Source organism: Diorhabda sublineata, chromosome Y, assembly GCF_026230105.1.
Source record: "Diorhabda sublineata isolate icDioSubl1.1 chromosome Y, icDioSubl1.1, whole genome shotgun sequence".
Classification (NCBI taxonomy): Eukaryota; Metazoa; Arthropoda; class Insecta; order Coleoptera; family Chrysomelidae; genus Diorhabda; species Diorhabda sublineata.
The window spans coordinates 4,935,239-4,956,659 of record NC_079486.1 but is presented as its reverse complement, the minus strand read 5'-3'; the positions used below and the strand labels follow the sequence as shown (position 1 = coordinate 4,956,659).

The following is a 21,421-nucleotide window of genomic DNA, read 5'->3' as shown; positions in this document are numbered from 1 at the left end:
ATATCTTTCAAAAACTGAACGAATTAAATTTATCATTGCAAGGTAAACAGACAACAGTGTTCCAGGCCTGTAACAAAATAACTGCCTTTAAAAGAAAATTAAATTTTTTGGATCATTTGCGTTAGTAAGAGAGAAATAGAAAGCTTTACTCAGTAAGTTTATTAGCGATAACGACTCAGAAATGTTTCAAGATGATGTACTTGAAGAATTGGTCTAATATCTCACTTCGATGTGCGCATCTTTTGAGAAGTATTTTCCGGAAGAACCGAATACAAAATTGAAACTGAATTCATGGATTCATAATCCTTTTTTACCCACCTTGCAAAAGCCCGAAAGTATGTCAAATGAGAAATATGAATCTCTTTTAGAAATGTCATCAGACACAAGTATGGAGTCATCTCTCAACGATTATTGGTACAGAATCTGTGATGAATACCCAATGCTTGCCAAAATGGCTCTGAATATTCTTCTCCCATTTCCAACAACATATTTGTGCGAAACAGGATTCTCAACCTATGCAGCCACGAAAACAAAATACCGGAATAGACTGAATGCCGAACCTGATATGAGACTTCAACTGTCTTCTATCAAACCTGATATCAACCAATTAATTAAAAATAAAAAACAGTTACATTCTACGTTTATTAATTACGAATATACTTTCAGAGACTATTGTTTTATTGTAGGGTTCCGTCAAGTATTTCGTTTTCCAAAAGGGTTCCGTCACTAAAAAAGTTTGAGAACCGCTGCTCTAGATAGTGGAAGAGCTCATTCATCTTTTACCGTTGCACTTCCATATATTTATTATTTACGCCATTATTCCTAAAGACAAATCTTTTTGATACCTGTACCAATCGATTATAGACTTTTTCCATTCCCTACAGGATAGGGCTATTAAAATTTTCATTATTTCTTTATTGTTCTCATTAACAGACAACAAAGAATTTTATTACGAATGATTTCCCAATCACCAGCTTTGGTTATTGATTTACTAATATACTATATTCGCCTTAATTTATATATCTTTGAAAAGTCAAACTTTTGTTTCTTTCTCAACATATTCTCCATTTTTATTCAACACACTCCTGTAGACGGTGCTCTTGTATTTCTAAGTCGAAGAAGTATTCCGCCAATCCGTTGACGAACCGTGTGACCTCTACTTAGACATAATCTTTGATTAGTTTGAAGCGTTGTGTGAAGTGTTCTTTTAATTTAAGAAGAGGTGAAAATTACTGGAGGTTAAATCCGAACTGTATGGGAGATAAGGAATAACAGTCCACCACATCAAATTTCTACACAAACTCTTGTATTGGACGAATGAACGCTTTGTGGAATGCACCGTGTGTAGACCTCGAGGAAACACTTTCGGAATTTTATGACAACACCTGTATGCATACTGATGATCATATATTTTACTCCAAAAACTCTTTTGAATGTTACGTGGATACTAAGAAATCGAAAGGATATCCCGATGATATGTTTAATCTGAATTTCTGATATTTCAACTGAGGAAGATTTTATAACGTCGATGAAATTATTAAATATGCAAAAAGCACAATGTCAATGTGCTCCATTCGATATATTTCTACTTCAAATTTCATTTTTTGCTATAATCAAAGTATAATTCAAAAATCTTTTCATATATTGAATTCAGCCTACAGATTCCAGATATTACTTTTCGTTCTTCTTTAAACTTTTTTCAAAGTCAAATATGATCTGTTAAGAACCCGTTACGGTTTTAGGTTGTCACAAGATTAAAACATCCTTCAAATAAAAGGTTTATTGATTTTTGGTCAAAAATATAACACAACGTGGTGAGTGAAAAACTACTAGCTAACCTTACAATTAATACATCATGTCGCGCCAAAAGTGCCAATGAATGGATCATTGACAAACTGCATTGTTGCCAACTCTATAATTTATAAAATCTCAACACTCCTCCTCGATTTGACATGTATTAATGAAAATCACTCAATCAACTTAAGATATTATGTAATATATAACTAAAAACATGAAGCTTTAAATTATACATATTTTGTCTCTAAGCTTTGTAAAGAGTTCTGTACCTAATGATTTAGTAAACATATCGGCTAAATTTTGTTCACTTGATACATAATTTATTTCTATTTCCCTCTTACTAATTAAATCTTTTATATAATGGTTTTTAATATCAATATGTTTGGTTCTTTTCGAATTTTCATTGCTTTTGGGCATTAAAATTGTGCTCTTATTATCACAATATAGAATCGTTTTGGCAATAGTATTTAAGTCCCCTAAAATACCCTTTACGTTGATTAGGTCTTGAGCTGTTTGTGCTGCTGCCACATATTCAGCTTCCGCTGTTGATAAAGCCACGCAAGTTTGTTTCTTGGATGACCATGATATTGGGTTATTACCATATAAAATTATAGATCCACTAACGCTTTTTCTACTTTTCTTGTCCGTTGCCCAATCAGCATCTGAATATCCTTCAAGTATTACGTCACTATTTGTATGTTTAGTATAAGTCAATCCTAGAGTTTTAGTTCCCTGTAGAAACCTCAAGACTCGTTTTCCTGCAGTCCAGGTCTCTTCAGTTACACGATCCAAAAATCTGCTCAAGTATGACACAGCATAACTGATGTCAGGTCTACTAGTTGTTGCTAAATACATCAAACCTCCGATGAGTTGTCTATATGGAATGTTTGACAAACTGCATTGTTGCCAACTCTATAATTTATAAAATCTCAACATGATATACCTATCCACAGTAGTTTATTACCGTTTCCACGAAGAAACTCGATATTCACACATTGGCGTTGAAAAATGTGATAAAATAAAACATAAACGTTATTTAGACCTACGCTAGTGCATCTTATTCTTGATATCTGTCAACGTTTCCTACGTTGAGTATTACTTCAGCCTATAGGGTAGGCCACAAGCACCACAGCCACGTACGATATCAAAATATGTTGCAATATAATATAACATACAGATTTAAAATATTCCATAATTGTATGTAGTTAATTCTTTCTGATACTTAAACTTGTAATAACACCTCAAAAACTCTAGTTTAAATAAAAGACAATCTTCCAAATATTAACATCTTTAATTATTTTCACCAGCACACCCTTCCCTAATCCATAATCGTGAAATCATTGATAGCTTTTTTGTTCCTTATTTGTAAACCATATTAGAAATAATATTTTCCTATTGCAGCATATCTTGATGTGGAACGTGGCTGCGTTGTTTGTTGTCTAGCCGGTACGATTTCCCACGTAGGGAACGCGGTAGTAGAATTATTAAGGCAGTTGACAGAAAATAAATAACCTTTCTGTAAATAAATATAGTAAAGATTTCTTTTAATGGCTCATAAAAAATTTTTAGTTCTATTTCATTAATTTTAATACAATATTTATTTTTGGATTTTGATATTCATGATGTAGGTGATTTATTAATTAATATAATTATGCAAATTGACAGACGTAACATGTTATTACAAACAAAAATCAAAAAAATTTATCACGGAAAACATATAAAAAGGTCTAAGAAATAAGAAGTTATGCAAATATAATATATAATATAAATAAAACAATTAAGAATTTAAATCTTTTAATTTGAAGATTTTGAAGAATCTACTGTGCTACTCTAACGTGTTTCATTTCTTTCCATAATTTCAGTTTCCTCTTCCATTAATATTTTTTTTCAAATTTTTTTACTTCTATCAGTGGATTGGCTATTGATATAAGTTGTTGGTTCAGAGACTTTTTGAGTTTACATGAATACTGTATTCACTAAAGTACACATTATAAGAATCGATACATTTTTCTGGCTGTAATTTTCGCTTGCTTTTGCTATCTGACACTACAATATTATGATATTTGATTTTTAGATTCGTTTTCTCACGGAAATTAACACGTTTATATATCTATATGATAGACATGAGTTGCTAATGAATATCTATAAAAATAAACGGCCATTAACAATTAACTAACCTCACCTACCCTATAAATTTCAACTTATTGTTATAGTAGGGGAGCCCAAGCGGGGATTTTTGAAGTGACTCGAGAGCGTCAGAAAATTATATAGGGAGAATCCTTGCATCCTTTAATGTACCTCTACCAAGTTAAAGCCTTCATATGGTGGGGTGTGTTGAGGAGAGCCCGTCTGATTATTAAAAAAAATCGATTCTTAGAAAAACTCGAGCGCGTCAGTCATTTGCAGTATGTACGCGCATTATATTTCTGGTAACTATTAGATATTAACCTGACGATTAATTCAAGGGGCTGGCCGTAATGAGCGGTAGAAAAAAAAAGTTATTCGAGCGTGTCCTATTAAAATAGCTGACGATATGGGCATGATACAAATTCATAATATATTTTTGTATATGTAAAAAAAGGTGATCTTGAGATACTCCAGCGCGTTAGATTTTTATGCAGGAGGGTCAAGTTGATGTCATAATCCTCCTGAATAATAATCTGACAATTATATTGAGGGATATCGCTAGTCTAACCATTTTGAAGGAAATTTAGAAATGATATATTTGCATTTACGTACAGAAATTGGATAATTTATTAATATAAAATTAAATATAGATCATTAAAATTTGAAATACATATTTTAGTCCTCATCTCCACTATACTTATCTTTGAAGTTTGTTTCCACTTCAACTTTCTGGACGTCCTCGTCATCTCGTGATTCTGTAACTTAGAATGGTTATGATACATTATAATGTTATATTTATGATATGATAGTATAATATGGAACAGAAAACGTACCTGAATCTAAAGTATCTCCTAAAATTTCAGGTGTTATGACGATGTCTTCGAACGCTTCAGGAAGTTGGTTTCCTAGGAATCAAGTTGGATCCGATTTTCCAGCCATATTTCTCCATCCGTATTCTAGCGGTGACCTTTCGGTAAGGAATACGATTGTGAGCGTTTCTCCACAAACAAGCAATATATTTCGTTCGCAATAAATGTTGTTGCAGCTCCGATCGACATGGTAGAAAATTATAAGCATCGTAATTCATTAATTTCACATTCAGTGAAAAGGGTTGATACGTATCTTTTACATTGTACGTTTTATTAAATATTTCCACCCCAGCAATATTAACGTCAGCTAGATTTTTAAGCCCGTACAAATGGCAGATGAACGATTCCACGGTGGAAGATGATGCCTTAATATTATAATAATAATAAACACTTTGTCTTTACTGGGTATTTTATCTAAAGTAGCTTGCAAGGCATCAAAAAAAGCTTCCCTTTCTTCTTTCGGTTTGCTTACATCAGGTGCATATATACTTAGTAGGTGTGTTCTTTCGTTGGCCAGCTCTACTGTTATCTGTATGATGCTATGACTTATATACTGTACTTCCTTAATATCTTTTTCAAATTTTTCATTCACTAGTAACCCTACTCCTCCCCGTGGTCGCAAGTTCTTGTCGACTCCACTATAAAACAGTATGTAGTTTTGGTATCTTTGACTGCCATTGCCTTTCTTCTTGGTCTCTGAAAGTGCGCAGAAATCTATTTTGTTTTGCTCTATTTCTACGACCACCTCATAGTCTTTGTTGCTCCATGATGTAATGTAATGAGCTACTGAGTATGTTGCAAAATATGCAGATACTCATAGCAACACTCATCGCCCAACAAAAATAAACCACAAGAGGACACCCCCCGACACGGTAATTCTGCATTTCACAAGGAAATGTAGAGTTATACATCGGGGACAGCTATAGAGAAGGCGAAGGACCACTCGGATTAGATCTTTTCCTATCGGCATGAGGTAGGAAGAGGTTTACCCGAGGCCGCGAAACACACACACACACGAAGACGTCCAGAACAAGAAGCCAAGAGTGTATAGCCAACAGGCTAATCTCTTAACAAAAAAAGATAAGACATTCCAGAATCTCCCATAGACCTAAGGGGAGAGGAGGGATTCTACACGCGAAACTGCGACGTGAAAAAGGATGAGGACCTGTCGGAATTGACAGGGGGTGGTTGGAATGTTCTTCTTCGCACCCACTCGTGGATTTATCCGGGGGTGGATGCCTAGAGGGACGGGCTCGTCTCAAGGGAAATGTGTGTGTGTGTGTTGGAGTCATTCTGAATTGTAACTTGATAGCGATACTACGTCGATACAAAGTTTATTATTAAATAGTGGAAAATGAGTGCAGTGAAGAAATCTAAAACATATCATTTTAATAAGGATTGGGAGGAAGAATTTTTCTTTTGTATGGTGAAAGATAAGTGCATTTTGTTATTTGTCGTGCGTCAGTTGCAATACCTAAGCGTGGTAACTTAGAGAGGCATCATAAAACGGTTCATACAAACTATCAAAAGGATTTTCCGCCACAGAGTGAATTAAGAAAACAAAAGTAAGTGATTTTATATCTTGTTTGAAAAAAGAAGAAACCATGTTCACAACACCAGCCAAACAATCAAAAGCTGCTACGATTGCGTCATTTAAAATATCTCATATATTGGCGAAACACAAGAAACCATTCGAATATGGATAGGTGGTGAAGGAAGCATTTAATGAAGCGGGTGAGACTTTATTTGGAGATTTTAAAAATAAAACAGAAATCATGTCTGCTATTAGAGAACTTCAGTTATCTCGTCCGACTGTCACAAGGCGTATTGAAGTCATGCGTCAGGACATCGCAGATAAACTAAAACATGATATCATGGAATGTACATACTTTTCTTTACAGTTCGACGAATCCACCGATATGACAGACACTGTATTTTTATTCAGATGATATTCAATGACATGTCGGCTAAGGAAGAATTTTTGACAATTATTCCTCTGAAGGGGAAGACCCGTGGCGAAGATATATATGAAGTTTTCTTTAATTTTGTAAAAAACTACGAGCTTCATTTTTTTCATTCCATTGCATTATACATCAACAAGTTTTGTGTTCCAAAGTTTTAAACACGGAGGAAATTATGGGCATTGCAACAAAAATTGTGAATTCCATCCGTGCACGTAGCTTGCAACGGCGGCTCTTTCAGTTGCAGTTGGAAGATAGGGAGTCAGCTGAACACACTGATTTAGTTCTTCACACAGACGTCAGGTGATTGAGTCGCGGAAAGTTCCTACAAAGGTTTCAAGAATTATTGCCCGAAATAACAGCTTTTCTAGACGAAAGAGGTGATGACACTCAGATTTTGAAAAACGAAAAATGGCTGACTGATTTGGCATTTTTGACTGACGTCACAGTGCACTTAAACATCGTTAACTTGGAGCTTCAAGGTAAAGGAAAAACTATTATTGAGATGATTAGCGCAGTAAACGCATTCAAAAGTAAATTGCAACTTATGATAGATCAACTGAAAAGAAAGGATCTGAAACATTTTCCGTCTTTGAAAGCAAGGATTCCTCAGTTTAATTATGATACGTATGAGGCTGAATTATCAAATATTTTGGGACAATGCTTTTTATGATTGCAGTAAATTGGAAAATATAGCATCATTTATGAGTTATCCTTTTTCATGTAAAAACATTGAGAAATTAGCTACTGAAATAGCAAGTCAGTTTAATATGAACTCATGTTCTGTTGAAAATGAGTTGGTGCAGATTATATCAGATATACATCTCAAAGCTACAGCATCTGATACAAATTTCTGGTGTTTTATATCTGAAGATAAATATCCGAATCTAAGGCAAATCGCCCTTCAACTGACGGCATTGTTTGGGTCAACTTACTTGTGCGAGTGTGCATTTTCTGAAATGAAGATAATTAAGTCAAAATATCGCAATCGACTAACTGACGATCATACGTCATCATGCTTGCGATTAGCACTCAGTGGTTACGTACCATCTTGTGAAAAGTATGCTGAGGACATGCAGTGCCACGCTTCAACATCCAAAGCCACTCTTTAGTTAGGTTTAAAACCATATGTAACTCTTTTGTTTTATAACAACCAATAAACTCGCAATTTTGAATAACTATGATATCTTTTTGCTAACCAGAGTTGTAATTGGACCATTTTGACGAAATTCCAAGTAGCATGATTTGCGAAATTTATCAGTGTAAAGGTGGAAACAATGTAACGGCTTTTTGTGATGGATATTGAGCAGCTGCTCCTCTTTATTTATCGAGGACAGATATTAATACATATTTCCATAATGCAGGTACTACAGATGAATTTCTTCTAAATTTTAATGATTTATTTAATATTCTTAAATCTCGTAATAGATTGGCATAATAAATATTTTAAAAACCACTTAGCTCAAGAACAAATTATTATTTTCAAAATTACCTTAAATCACATATTTCGAAATAATTGTAGTAATGTGAAGAGCCATGATGAGGAAAATGATGCTGAAAAGAAGTAAGAATGCTTATCGTTTGAAACGTAGATGAGCATGATTTCTTTCTGGACTTGAATGGTACAATCATACATAATTTCGAATTGTATAAGTATGGAGAAGAATTGGAAAATGGAGTCGTAGATACCTTCAGTAATGATCTCAAATCTGAATGGATGTAATTATGGAATATAGGGTTGATTGGATTGCATAGTGACAAATTGAGAAGTGTCAAATAAGCATTAAGAAAACGAATGACAATATCTGGCTGGCGGGAGGCGCTAGTGTCTATAGAATTGAATTTAATTTGGAATCTGACCAGCAGGGTGCGCTAGTGTCTATGGAATCGTGTTTAGTTTGTCGTCTGGTCGGCAGAGGTCACTAGAGTCTATGGAATCGTGTTTAATTTTGCGCGTGGCCGGCGGGAGGCGTTTGTGTCTATGGAACCTTGTACAGTTTGGCGTCTGGCTGGCGGGAGGCGCTAGTGTCTATAGAACCGTGTTTAGTTCGGCGTCTGGCTGGCAGGGGCGCTACTGTCTATGGAATCGTATTTAATTTGGCGCTTGACCGGCAGGAGGCGCTTGTGTCTATGGAACCTTCTTTAGTTTGGCGTCTATGGAACCGTAATAGTTTGGTGACTAATTGGCGGAGGGCGCTAGTGTGTATAGAAATTAAACACAAACAGAAGTTTTCTTTAGTTTTACTTGCGGCCGCTCAGTTCGACTATTCCTCGCTAGATGGCGCTAGTTCGTGTTTTAGTTTATGGTTTGGCCGGCAGAGGGCAGTAGTGTGCGCAGAATCGTGTTTAGTTAGTTTGGCGATTGGTCGATAGAGTCAATAGAATCGAGTTTAATTTGACGTTTGGCTAGCGTGAGGCGCTAGTGTCTGGGGAATCTTGTTTAGTTTGGCGTCTAACCAGCAGGGGGCGCTACTGTCCACAGAATCGTATTTAATTTGGCATTTTGCTAGCAAGAGGCGCTTGTACACAACAAATGTAAAACTTTTATAACTTTGAGTTTTGCATACTTAATGTTGTGACCAATTCGACCTACAGAACTTAACGTTCTCATGATTTATTCTACGCAAAATATATAAAATTTGAAAAAAAAATAGAAGAAAATAACTCTTTGTCTTTCGTTTATTAAAACTTAATCCTGTACTTTTCTACTCAGAAAACAAATATGCTGTATAAAAAAATATCTCGTTTTTACAGCAAAGGAAAAACCAAATTATCCTCAAAAATGTCCGTTACAATCAATACAATATAAACTTATTATTCACCTTAGCTACAGAAAATATTTTGTAATTCAGATAAACTAATTGAATTTCGATAATTATAGTTTGTACAAATGTATTCTGCTCTTTTTTTTTTAAACAAGTATTGTTAGAATGTATCTAAAAAAAATTTGCAGCCTTCCTCCACTGATCACTTGTTCGTGGACTTCGAAAAATACTTCTCACATCAGGCTTCCTCCAGATTTAAACTGGCAATTTCACTTATTTCCAGTTCCAGTAACCTCGAGTTGATCAGCTCGGAATATGAACAGTGTACTCTTCTTTAAATTAGCAGATTACTCGTAACACTTTATTTTACAATGTTCTGCTATTGCGTACAGCTCCAAAGACCATTTTAACCACGGAAAGTCAATTAGAAGAGCAATAACAATGTGAATTGAAATTATTTCTAAATTTGTCTGTAGGAAAATGTTGCATCTGGTGATCTGATAGAAAAAACCAATCGCGATCAAGTAGAATATACGGATACAGAAAAAAATAGCAGAATAAATAATAAATGAAATTAGTGATTCTAGAACTATTGAGAATATTGACAATACTCCATCTATTAGTATAACAACCAATAATATGAGTAGTTCAATTGATTCTTCGCCAAATTGGACATTGATCTCTGATTCTTTACAATCGCAACCAGATTTTGTGAAATTAGGATAAAACAATTGGTTTATCTATGGAAACTCTAGTTCGAAATACATTTTGATTAGATAATGCTTACCAAAAGCTCCAGGATTAGAATGTTCTATGACTTTGTTCAATAACCGTCGATGAGATCCGGGTATTTAAATTTCCATAGATAGTGAATATTCATAACATTATATTTGTAATTTGGATTGTAAATAAAGTGAATTTGACTTATATTTTGGATTGATTGATGTCTTATACCTTTTTATATTCAAACTAAAACTACTTAGATGATGTTTCTGTTTGCCATTGAATAGTAGAATTTTTCAGAAAATGGGAAAGTTTTGAAATTAAGAAAAGTTACTTCACACACTGACGCTAAATATCCATAGGCTTCTTCAAGATTTTTACCAATAAAAACCGTTTCGCAGATTGCACCTCAATTAAGCTTATTCCAATTATTAAATGGTGGTTTCATGTTGTGTCCAAAACGTATTATATAGAAGATGAAATTATAGATGCAACTGGGAGTTGTTTCGGCCAAGGGAATTTCACAGTATATCTAGCTTCAGAATTTGCGCCGAAGTAAATCGAATCGAAAAGAGATTAGAGTTTGTCACAATAATGGCAGATGAAAATAAATGGAATAATTAAGAAAGTCCAAACCAGAATTTCCAAGATTTAACTTCTTGTAGTATACAGCAACTGTCCGTATCTCCGATTGAATTGAGCCAGGTAAATATAGTTCATAGTCACTGTGTAAAACAAGGTGTATAGAATTGCTCAAAGATGTGTTGACCTTAATGAAACAACTTCCTGCACTCCCCGCTCTTCTAGAAGCTCTTGATAGTTCAACTGAAGTTAGAGGAAGTAATGAATGTGCTTTCCTGCACTCTAGTTTCTCGTAAAAGTTTTCATTCAGTGTCTTAGTTCTGTTTGAGAAACTTGGAATAACTTTACCTTCAACTCCAAGCAGAGTACATGGATGTGCACATAGCTTCTCAACTCAGATACAGAAAATTTAGGCAAAACGAGTCAACATTTGTCCATACTTTTATCCGTAACATCTACAACTTTTCTTGAAATAGGGTGTCCAGTAAAAATTGAAAATCAAGTACTCGTCTCCTCCCGATTTTTCCAGGTTGGTTTCCACATTTTCCTAGTCGAAATTTCGTTAATTTACTATCACCCTTATATTATGATGAATATTAATTTTAGAAAATACAAGTATAATACTACAATCAAATTTTTTTAGTTTAAGTAATTCTTCGCTCACTGCTGTTTTTGAGAGTCTCCAAAAATTTTCTATCTATTCTTTTTACGATACGCAATAATATTTTACTGTGGCAGAAAAAAATGTTCAAATTCTTTGATTTGTGCATCGAAATTACGCGAAAAAATTGCTATTTTCAAGTTGTTTTATTGGAATTTATTGAAAAATAAATAAAATTGATTGACTTGGACATAAGAAACATTATCGGCTTGACAGTTAACGTGTTGACAGTTGAACAATGGGTTTAGTCATATTTATGAAATTTTTGTGCCAAAAGGAATTGGGCATCAAATTGACGAAAAGGGGCATAAACATGTTTGGGTCTGCGGTCAACGTGTTAATCATGGAATTACTCATATTTATGACGCTTTAAGACAATATAATTGAATATTTCTTTGAAATTTAAGGAAAAGGCATGAAAATGATAAAATTTGGCATAATGATTTGCATAAAACTAATGAGAAAATAGGATTTTTCAACAAACTTTATTGAGAAAATTACAAATTTTTATCAAAAATTAGAACGGAAATTTGAATTCCGACAGAAAATTTTTTTAAAAATCACGACACTCAAAAGTATCTTTCTGCTCTTCTCCTTCGTCCTCCTTCTCTTCTTCATACTCCTCTACTTTTTCTTCGTAGTCTTCGTTTGATTGGATTGCACAGTGACAAATTGACAAGTGTAAAAGGAGCATTGAGAAAACAAATGGCAATACCAATACTGACAACTCCACATCAGATAATACTTCGAATGGCTAATGAAGATGGTAATAGAAAACAAATGGGGAAAGTGAATCGAATAATAGAGGTAAATATTTAAATACAATAAATATATGTAAAAACTTATGGTATACATGTTGATTGGTTTATTGTACAATGAATCGAAACTGAGGTCATTCATGTTGTAATATTCGTTTCTTCTATAATATAAATAAAAGAAATTTATACAGGTTCTTCTATACTTTTATTATATTAGAAGTAAAACTACACAAAATGACTTGAATCTGAAAAGTAACCATTTTTTTTGACATAATAATCATCCTTGCCAACTTAATTGCTGGGTTACGTTCGGTAATTTTTTACAACACTACCCCTTAAACCAGCAATTAATTTAGACCAATATTTTTAGTACAAAAAATATGCTTGGGATTATGCAGCCCTTTTGTTAAAAGATCTGCTACTATTTTTTCAGTAGGCATGTATTTAATTTCAACCAAATTTTTTTCAATTACACCCCTTACAAAATGGTACTTAGTGTCTATATGTTTAGTTCTGTTATGGTAAACAGGGTTTTTTTAACAATTTTTGTGCACTTTGGCTGTCATTGAAAAGAATTACGGGCTTAGTCTCACAAAACTCATTTAAAAAACCACTAACAAATATGGCTTCTTTACATGCTTCAGTAATGGCGATATACTCGGACTCAGTACTAGAAAGTGCAACACAAGATTGTTTCTTGGATTCCCAAGAGATTGGAGCATTACTCATTTTTAGAACGAATCCTGAATATGATTTCCTGTCATTTATATCATTTGAGAAATCTGCATCTACATAACCATACAAATTTTTGTCTGATTTACAAAAAATTAGGCTTTTGTCCAAGGTCCCTTTTAAGTATTTTAATACCCGTTTTGCACGTTTCCAGTGCTCAATACTAAAACTTGAATGAAATGGACTCAAATAACTAATACTAAATGATATATCTGGTCTTGTATGGACTGTCAAGTACATTAATGAACCAATTAAATTCTGATACGGTACATTCGGTTTTTCGTTAGTGGTTGGCTTCAATTTTAAACAGACTTCAATAGGAGTCAAAACCGTTTTAGCATCACCTAACTTGAAACGCTCTAATAATTCTAAAATATAGTCCCTCTGATTAACTTTAATCATATTGTTTTGTTTGACAAAATCAATATTTAAACCTAAAAAATATTTGATTGGCCCCAAGTCTTTAATTTTAAATTGTTTTGACAATTCCTGTTTGAGGTTGGTTTTAAAAACTGAGGAATTTGAACAAATTAAAAAATCATCAACATAAAGGGCCACTAGAATTATAAGTTGTCCTTGTTTTGGAAAAATATACATGGTTCAAAACTTGATTGCTGAAAACCTAAGTCTTTTAAGACATTTTTTACTTTAATATTCCAAATTCTGGAGGATTGTTTTAACCCATATATAGCCTTTTTTAATAAACATACTTTATTTTCATTATTTTTTAGAATAAACCCCTCAGGTTGCACCATGTAAATTTCTTCATCCAAGTTTCCGTTTAAAAATGCAATTTCTACATCTAAGTGGTCAATATCTAAACTTAATTCTACAGATAAAGCAAACAATATTCTTATCGTAGAGTACCTAACTACAGGTGTAAAAGTTTCAAAATAATCTATACCAAAGGTTTGTGTGAAACCCTTTGCAACTAGCCATGCTTTATATCGTATTTCATTATTTGAATTCCTTTTTAAACAAAACACCCACTTATTTTGCACAACATTTTTGTTTGATGGACGGTCTACTAAAATCCATGCCTCATTTTTCATTAATGATTCGTACTCTCGTTCCATTGCTTTTTCCCAATTTCTTCGGTCACTTCTTGACATCGCTTCATCTACGGTCTTTGGATCTTGCATTTCATTATAAGTTTCCTTATTTATCACATTGTATGAAATGTAACCTTCATAATTTCTTTTCTTTGACACCCTTCCTGAACTGGTTACAATTTCTTGATCATTAATTTCCTCAAAGTTTTCACCTCCAGTTTCTTCTGGAATTTCATTTTCTTCTTCATTGATATTATTATTTGATCCTCCACCTTCTTCATTTATGTCACCATCATCCACACCAGGTTTAGTTTTTGTTTGATTGTAGGTCAACAGTAATTGCTGAATCAGGATCTGAGTTGCTAGTTTCAGCCTTACAATTATTTATATTTTTAAAAGGTTTATTCAGAAATTCATTAAATTTTACATTACGACTTATAATAATTTTATCTGTATCTAGAATTCTATTAGCTTTACTATTTTCACTGTATCCCACCATAATACCCGTTTTTGCTCTTTTCTCTAGTTTAGATCTTTTTTCTTTTGGAATGTAAACAAAAGCCTGAGAACCAAATGTAATGAAATATGATAAATCAGGTTTCTTTCCGACCCATAACTCATAAGGTGTCTTTTCTTTACTTTTAGTATGTAGTCTATTAGAAATGTAGTTAGCAGTTGTTACTGCTTCCCCCCAATATTTATGGGGTAAATTAGCATCTAATAACATACACATTGCCGATTCCATCAATGTTCTATTTTTCCTCTCCGACACACCATTTTGCTCTGGACAATATGGTGCAGTCGATGAAAGCTTATACCAAAACTTTTGAGTAGCTTCTGCACAGCTAGCCCTGTATATTCCCCTCCATTATCACTTCTAAATGTTTTTGTATAGACCCCAAAAATATTTTTGACTTCTAGAATGAATTCCTTTCGTTTAATATATACTTCATCTTTAGATTCTAATAAATAAAGTGTGGTATATTTTGAAAAATCATCATTTAAAGTCAAAAAATATTTCTTTTTACCAACAGTAGGGGTTCTCATAGGTCCACATATATCCCTATGGATTAAATCAAGAACTTTAAACGTCTTACTTTCTGATTTTTTAGGAAAAGATTTCCTCATTAATTTACCTTCAATACAAGTGACACATTGTTTTTTCTGACCACAATCATTTATTTTTATGCCAATAGCTAAATCTTTACTTACTATCATTTTTATATCATCAGGGCTTCTGTGACCTAAACGTCTATGCCATGTATGTATACAATTATTCATTTCCTCACACGTTTTTACAATATTTACTTTTTCTGAAAACATGTTTAATTTATATAAACCATTACAGTATTTTCCTGTGGCTATAATAGAATTATTAATTTCTATACAACAATTACAATCATCAAACTTTATGTTATAACCAGCTTTTGTAATTTTAGACACAGATAACAGATTATTGCTTAGCTCAGGTACAAATAAAACATCTTTAAATTTTAAACTTATGCATTTACCTGAAATTTCTGTTTTTACTAAAATATCACCTTTACCTTTGACTTGCATTTCCTGTCCATTTGCAACTATAATTTTATTTAACTTTGAATAGTCCAATTTAATAAATAATTCTGGATTATTTGACATGTGACTTGTAGCCCCTGAATCAATATACCATTCTAGATTATTTTTACTGTTACCGGAAACATTGAAACAAAAAACTGAGTCAGACAACTCATCACCTTCAACAGTTACTTTGGCATGTTGCTTTCCCTTATTTCTGTCTTTCTTCATGAAAAAACAATCTTTTTTGTAGTGACCTTTTCTATGACAATAATAACATTCTATTTTTTCTTTCATCTCCTTCAAAAACTTTTTATTTGTGTTTAATGCCGTCTCTGTTGAACTGGTATCTTCTTTTCTTTTATACTCATCCATTAGTTTTCCCTTTACATATTCAAGAGTCAATTCATCATCTGGCCTAGCATCTAATGCTGTTACTAATGTGGAATAACTTTCTGGCAATCCACCTAACAATAATGCAGCTACATGGAAATCCTTAATAGCCTCACCAACTCCTCGTAGTCTTTCAACTAATTCTAGTATTTCTTTAATGTATTCATGCATTGGTTTATTTTCAAGTCTAGACTGATACAGCTTCCTCAATAAATACAACTTGTTACTTTAATTATTTCTTTCATGTACCTTTTGCAGTTCATTCCACATTTCTTGTGCTATCTGATTGTCTTCGATAGTTAATGAAATTGTAGCTTGTGCTTTTTCATCTTTACGTTTCCATTCAACAGATGGTTCATTTGGTATTGCCTCTTCTACAACAGACCAATTTCCTTCTCGTGTAAGCAACATTTTAATTCTAAATTTCCAATTTTGATAATTGTTGTCTAATCTAGCGAAAGTAAACTTTACACTTTCAGATTCCATTTCTGCTTTTAATTTGCTTTACAAGCCAAGCCGGCACGCCTTATTTTTTAGGTTAGCTTTTATACTTTACTTTGAAATTCACTGAAGCTTATTAAATCTGGCCTGGGCCCATAACCTGTTGTAATATTCGTTTCTTCTATAGTATAAATAAAAGAAATTTATACAGGTTCTTCTATACTTTTATTATATTAGAAGTAAAACTACACAAAATGACTTGAATCTGAAAAGTAACCATTTTTTTTTGACATAATAATCATCCTTGCTAACTTAATTGCTGGGTTACGTTCAGTAATTTTTTACAATTCAGACAGCTGACGAAAATATGTTGAATGAACATATTACAAATCCAAGACATGTACTACTATTACCACACTCACTATTACACTGTCTGACGCCTGTTTCGATGTTCTCCGTTAGTCTCTATGTGTTTTTTACAAAACAAAAAAATATTACCGAGTATAATTTCATTTAAGATCGTCAGTTGATTGAATTAGTAAACTCACTCTGGCATTGAACAAAATATGTACTTTGATCCATTTGGACTATTTCTTGAAAGAAAGACTATCATTACTCAGATTGAATTAGATCAACTTCCAAATTCAGTGGTAAGTTCAATAATTACTCATCTTGTACTGGATACTGTGGACAATTTGAATCTTGGTATCTCTTAAATAAATCCCAACAAATCATATGATTTTATATAAAACCCCGTAGTTATGAAAAAGCTACTTTCGAGTAGATAAACTCAAATATTTGAGATCACTAAAATCCTTTTCGTAGAAAATATGTATTGTTTTAATTTTTGTTTCCGCTCTAACTCCTTCATTATTTCCAAGTCGAACAACATTACTAACTAATTAAACCATGCGATAGGATCGGGAAATATAAAAAGCTTTTCTTAGGTGATGAGATGTTTAAAAAATGTTTTTAAAGAATTTGAATTTTAAAAATCTGTCTCCACTTTCATAAATAAATTCAAGGCATTTTTTTTGTAAATTAGTTTTTCCTTGTCCTTGCAAAATGAAGTACCCAATAGGTCCCTTGCCTCGGGCAATTCATCAGTATTCATGTTTGTTTCCTGTTTTTATTTTTTATTGGAACCTCAATATCAGTGACATTATTAGAACATTTTTCTTATTGGTTATAAGAGTCTCACTCTTGGAAGCACTTAAAGTTTCTATTAACAATACATATAAAAATAACAATATAAAATGTGTATGCCGATGGTCTCTACATGTATTGTGTGCGTCTGAAGTATTAAGCTGGCTCCTTGCTTCTTCAACATTATCCATACATTTTCGCTCTAAAAATAACTTTGTCCCTAATATATGTTTATGATTCTCAGCATCTTTCGACTGGGTTATCTCTGAAAAGCAGCTGAAAAACAGTTTCAAATGTTCACTATAACGTAAACAGTATATTGCTTGGTCGGACGGTGAATTGAGCATTGTTATTAAAAGGTACGTTCCAACCAAGGTTGTAGACGATAGGTTAACCGGTAACTTCCTCGAATCAGCTACTGAGGAGAGAACACGCGTTTAACGATTGTTTTGTAATCTGTATAGTGATATATTTTACGACCAGTATAAACCTCAAGCAAAGTGTACCCCCCCATAATTATTACTATTCAATATTATAGTTAATCTATTGGTCTAATTGAAAACCTACGCATAGATTTACTAAGTCTACCTTCGCCCCTCACCACGGGGACTACACCGTACCCCACCGAGTATACACGAAGGTTGAGGGAAAAAATACAAAAACTTAATGTGCAAAAACCAGAAATATTCTCTAGCGAAAATCTCAATATTGATAAAAATGTGCGTGTTAATAGAACAATAGTGTCAGTGAAAACGTCACCGAAAAGAAGATATAAAGGTACGTTAAAACATAAGACAATAACAAAAACTAATAAAATAAAAAGACTTACAAAAACCAACACACATAAAACGGTTCCTAAGATAAGTGTACGGGAATCTAGTCGTAGTTTTGATCCCGACGTTCCACGTCGCAGTGCCGATACTACAGATGAAAATTCACTGTCAAAATACTCTTCAGAAATCAATAGAATAAAAAAGAAAACTTCAGAATTAAAATTAAAAAACAAAAATTTTCTAAAACTAGTTTATATTGATGAAGATTTTTTGACTGAAGATAAAAGAAATAAAACTGATAGTTTGGAAACGATAATTATTCCAAAACAGTGTTTAGAAACAATCGACGTATCGTCGCTATCTAAATGTATTGAGTTAACCAACAACCAACCATCTAAAGCAAAGTGTTCAGAAGTTAACATCGAAAAGTGTCCAGAACAAATAAACAAAAACATTAACAAGTGATCAGAAAACAAAAATATCACTTGCGATAGTGATATAATAGGGCTGAAATCTTTCAACTCTGAGTTGTCAATTCCTGTGTGTAGAGGCAGTTCGGCCAATAATACCTCCACACCGGATAGATCATTAAACAAAGTAACACAAACAAAAGTACAAATGGAAGAAGATACTATAGGATCACAGCGCAGTGACTCATCAGAGGAAGACATAAGCTCAAAGAGATCGACAAACGTCCCTGAAACAACAACAATTCAAGCACAAATACATAAACCTGCTAATCTCTCATGGGGGCAGGAAGTTGAAGACGCTGAGAATACTGGCGTTGGAATAACAACCGACAATTTCACGTCGCAATACGAGAAAATTGTTAAGAAAAATTCTAAAATAACTGCTAGAAAACTAAATATGTCTAGTGCGGAACAACAAAAAGTAGACATAAACGTAATCCAGACAATCACCACAAATGAACCCATGGACACTAGAGACGTCACACCACCGGGATTTGAAAAACCCAAAATGTGTATCTTTCAATAAAATACTGAGTCAGACAAACAAACAAGCCACAATCGAAACACACAACAATTACGATACGCTATCTGAACTCTCTGAAGACGAGAAACAAACTACATTCAAAACACAAAAGAAAAGGAAGAAAACTCACTTCAGAAAGTTCAATAACTCCGGTGTTACCAGCGATGATGACGACACAGGCATCCAAGAGAATAAACGTACAAAAGCAGCCTCCAAAATCTCTAAGAAACTCACCGCATGCCCACCAATAGTAATTGACGGAAACGTTTCACACCACAGGCATATGGTAAACAGAATAACAGAAGAAGTCAAAAACCCATTCGAACTTAAGTACACAAACAATTCAACAATCGTATTCACCAAAGATGCTAGCGACTTTGAGAATTTGAAAAAAACACTGAAACGGGAAAAAATTCAATTTCACACCTACTCCAGACGAGAAGACAAAACACACGCATTCGTACTAAGAGGCCTAGCAGAAGGGCTACACATCATTGACATCCGAGAAGAGCTTGAAAAAATTCATAAAATTCAAATTAAGGACATTTATCGTATGACAACGAAGGGTCGCCCCCTTTATTTAGTTATTACAGACTCCAAAATTACTCTGGACTACCTGAATAAAACGGTAAGAGTAATCGAACACACAAGGGTTGTATGGGAACATAGAAGACAAAACAAACCAATCATACAATGCCACATCTGTCAGCTCTGGGGCCACGCTACCTCAAATTGCGGTAGAACGCCGAGATGCCTAAAATGCGCGGGGCAACATCTTACACCAGAATGTGTTGAAGAAAGATCGCTTCCTGCCCGGTAGGCCAACTGCAGAGGAGACCACCCTGCAAACGCAGAAATTTGTCCAGAATTCATAAAAAGGAAAATATGGCTTGAAGAAAAGAAATCAATCAATCTAAAATCCAAAACCACCACCACCACCACAAAATATATCCCAGCTCCTATTCCAACAAACAACCCATGGACAAAAAGAAACAACAATGAAGATTTTCCCAGCCTCCCATCCAAAAACATTCCCCAAACAACCCCCAAAATGAACAGCCTCAAATACAATCAAAAACAACAAACGTTCAACCCAGACCACCCAACAACGATATAACCAAATTCACCGAGCTGAACAACATGTTCAAAGAACTTCACTCCTTGGTAAACTTGGACGAACTTAGCAGAGCCGTTGCTGATCTACTAGAGGAAATGAAGAAGGCAAACAATAAAATGGAGAAATTCACGATCTACAATAACTTTGTTACTAATATAGACAACTATGACATCTAGGCAGGTAGGTGGTAGAACAGTATTTCAAAAACGATTTAATCTTAAAATTATATTCTATAATGTACGTGGAGTTTATAGCAAACTCCATCTCATCAGACATTTTCTCGACATTCACAAACCAGATATTTTCTTTCTTATCGAGACACTTCTTAAACCAAATAAATCAATTAACTTTGGAAACCCAGAATATCGTCTCATTAGACAAGACCGCCCCGCCGATGCCAACGGTGGTGGTATCGCATCGTTAATCAAAAAAGGCATAAATTTCCAACTCTTGCAACAAAATAATACATCAATTGAGCATATCCCAATACTCTTAGATAATAAAATTAAAATAGTCGGTTTCTATAATCCTCCCGGTAATACGTTAAAAGAATTGGACTTTCACAATATCATAAAAACACACAACAAAGTTCTGATAGTAGGTGATCTCAATTGTCGACATCCACTGTGGGATCATTACGCTAAACTCCCTAATAAAAACGGAAATACTCTTGAAATTTTGTGACAATTCTGATTGTATTATATTCAATACTGATGAACCAACGCATTTTCCATACGCAAACTTCACTCCCAGCACACTCGACATAGCCATATGGAAAAACATTAACAACATACACAAAATAAAAACACTAACAGACTTCAACTCCGATCACGATCCTGTCCTTATCCATCTGAAACTTTCACACAATATACATAACCCTGTCATTACAAAAACATACGATTACAACACTACAAGCTGGGTAAAATTTAGAAAACACATAAATGAAAACATCACAATAACAGACAAAATAGAAAATA

At 33.7% G+C, this 21,421-nt stretch overlaps 1 protein-coding gene across 1 annotated transcript; it reads right to left on the bottom strand.

The window, feature by feature from the left end:
* Positions 1–808: 808 nt before the first annotated feature.
* On the bottom strand, positions 809–12,972 carry LOC130451898 (uncharacterized). Its single transcript, XM_056791252.1, has 3 exons — positions 12,862–12,972; positions 2,283–2,709; positions 809–891 (listed from the first exon to the last, which is right to left on the bottom strand). The coding sequence occupies exons 1-3, from the start codon at positions 12,970–12,972 to the stop codon at positions 809–811; spliced, it is 621 nt and encodes a 206-aa protein (XP_056647230.1).
* Between the last annotated feature and the right edge of the window lie 8,449 nt (positions 12,973–21,421).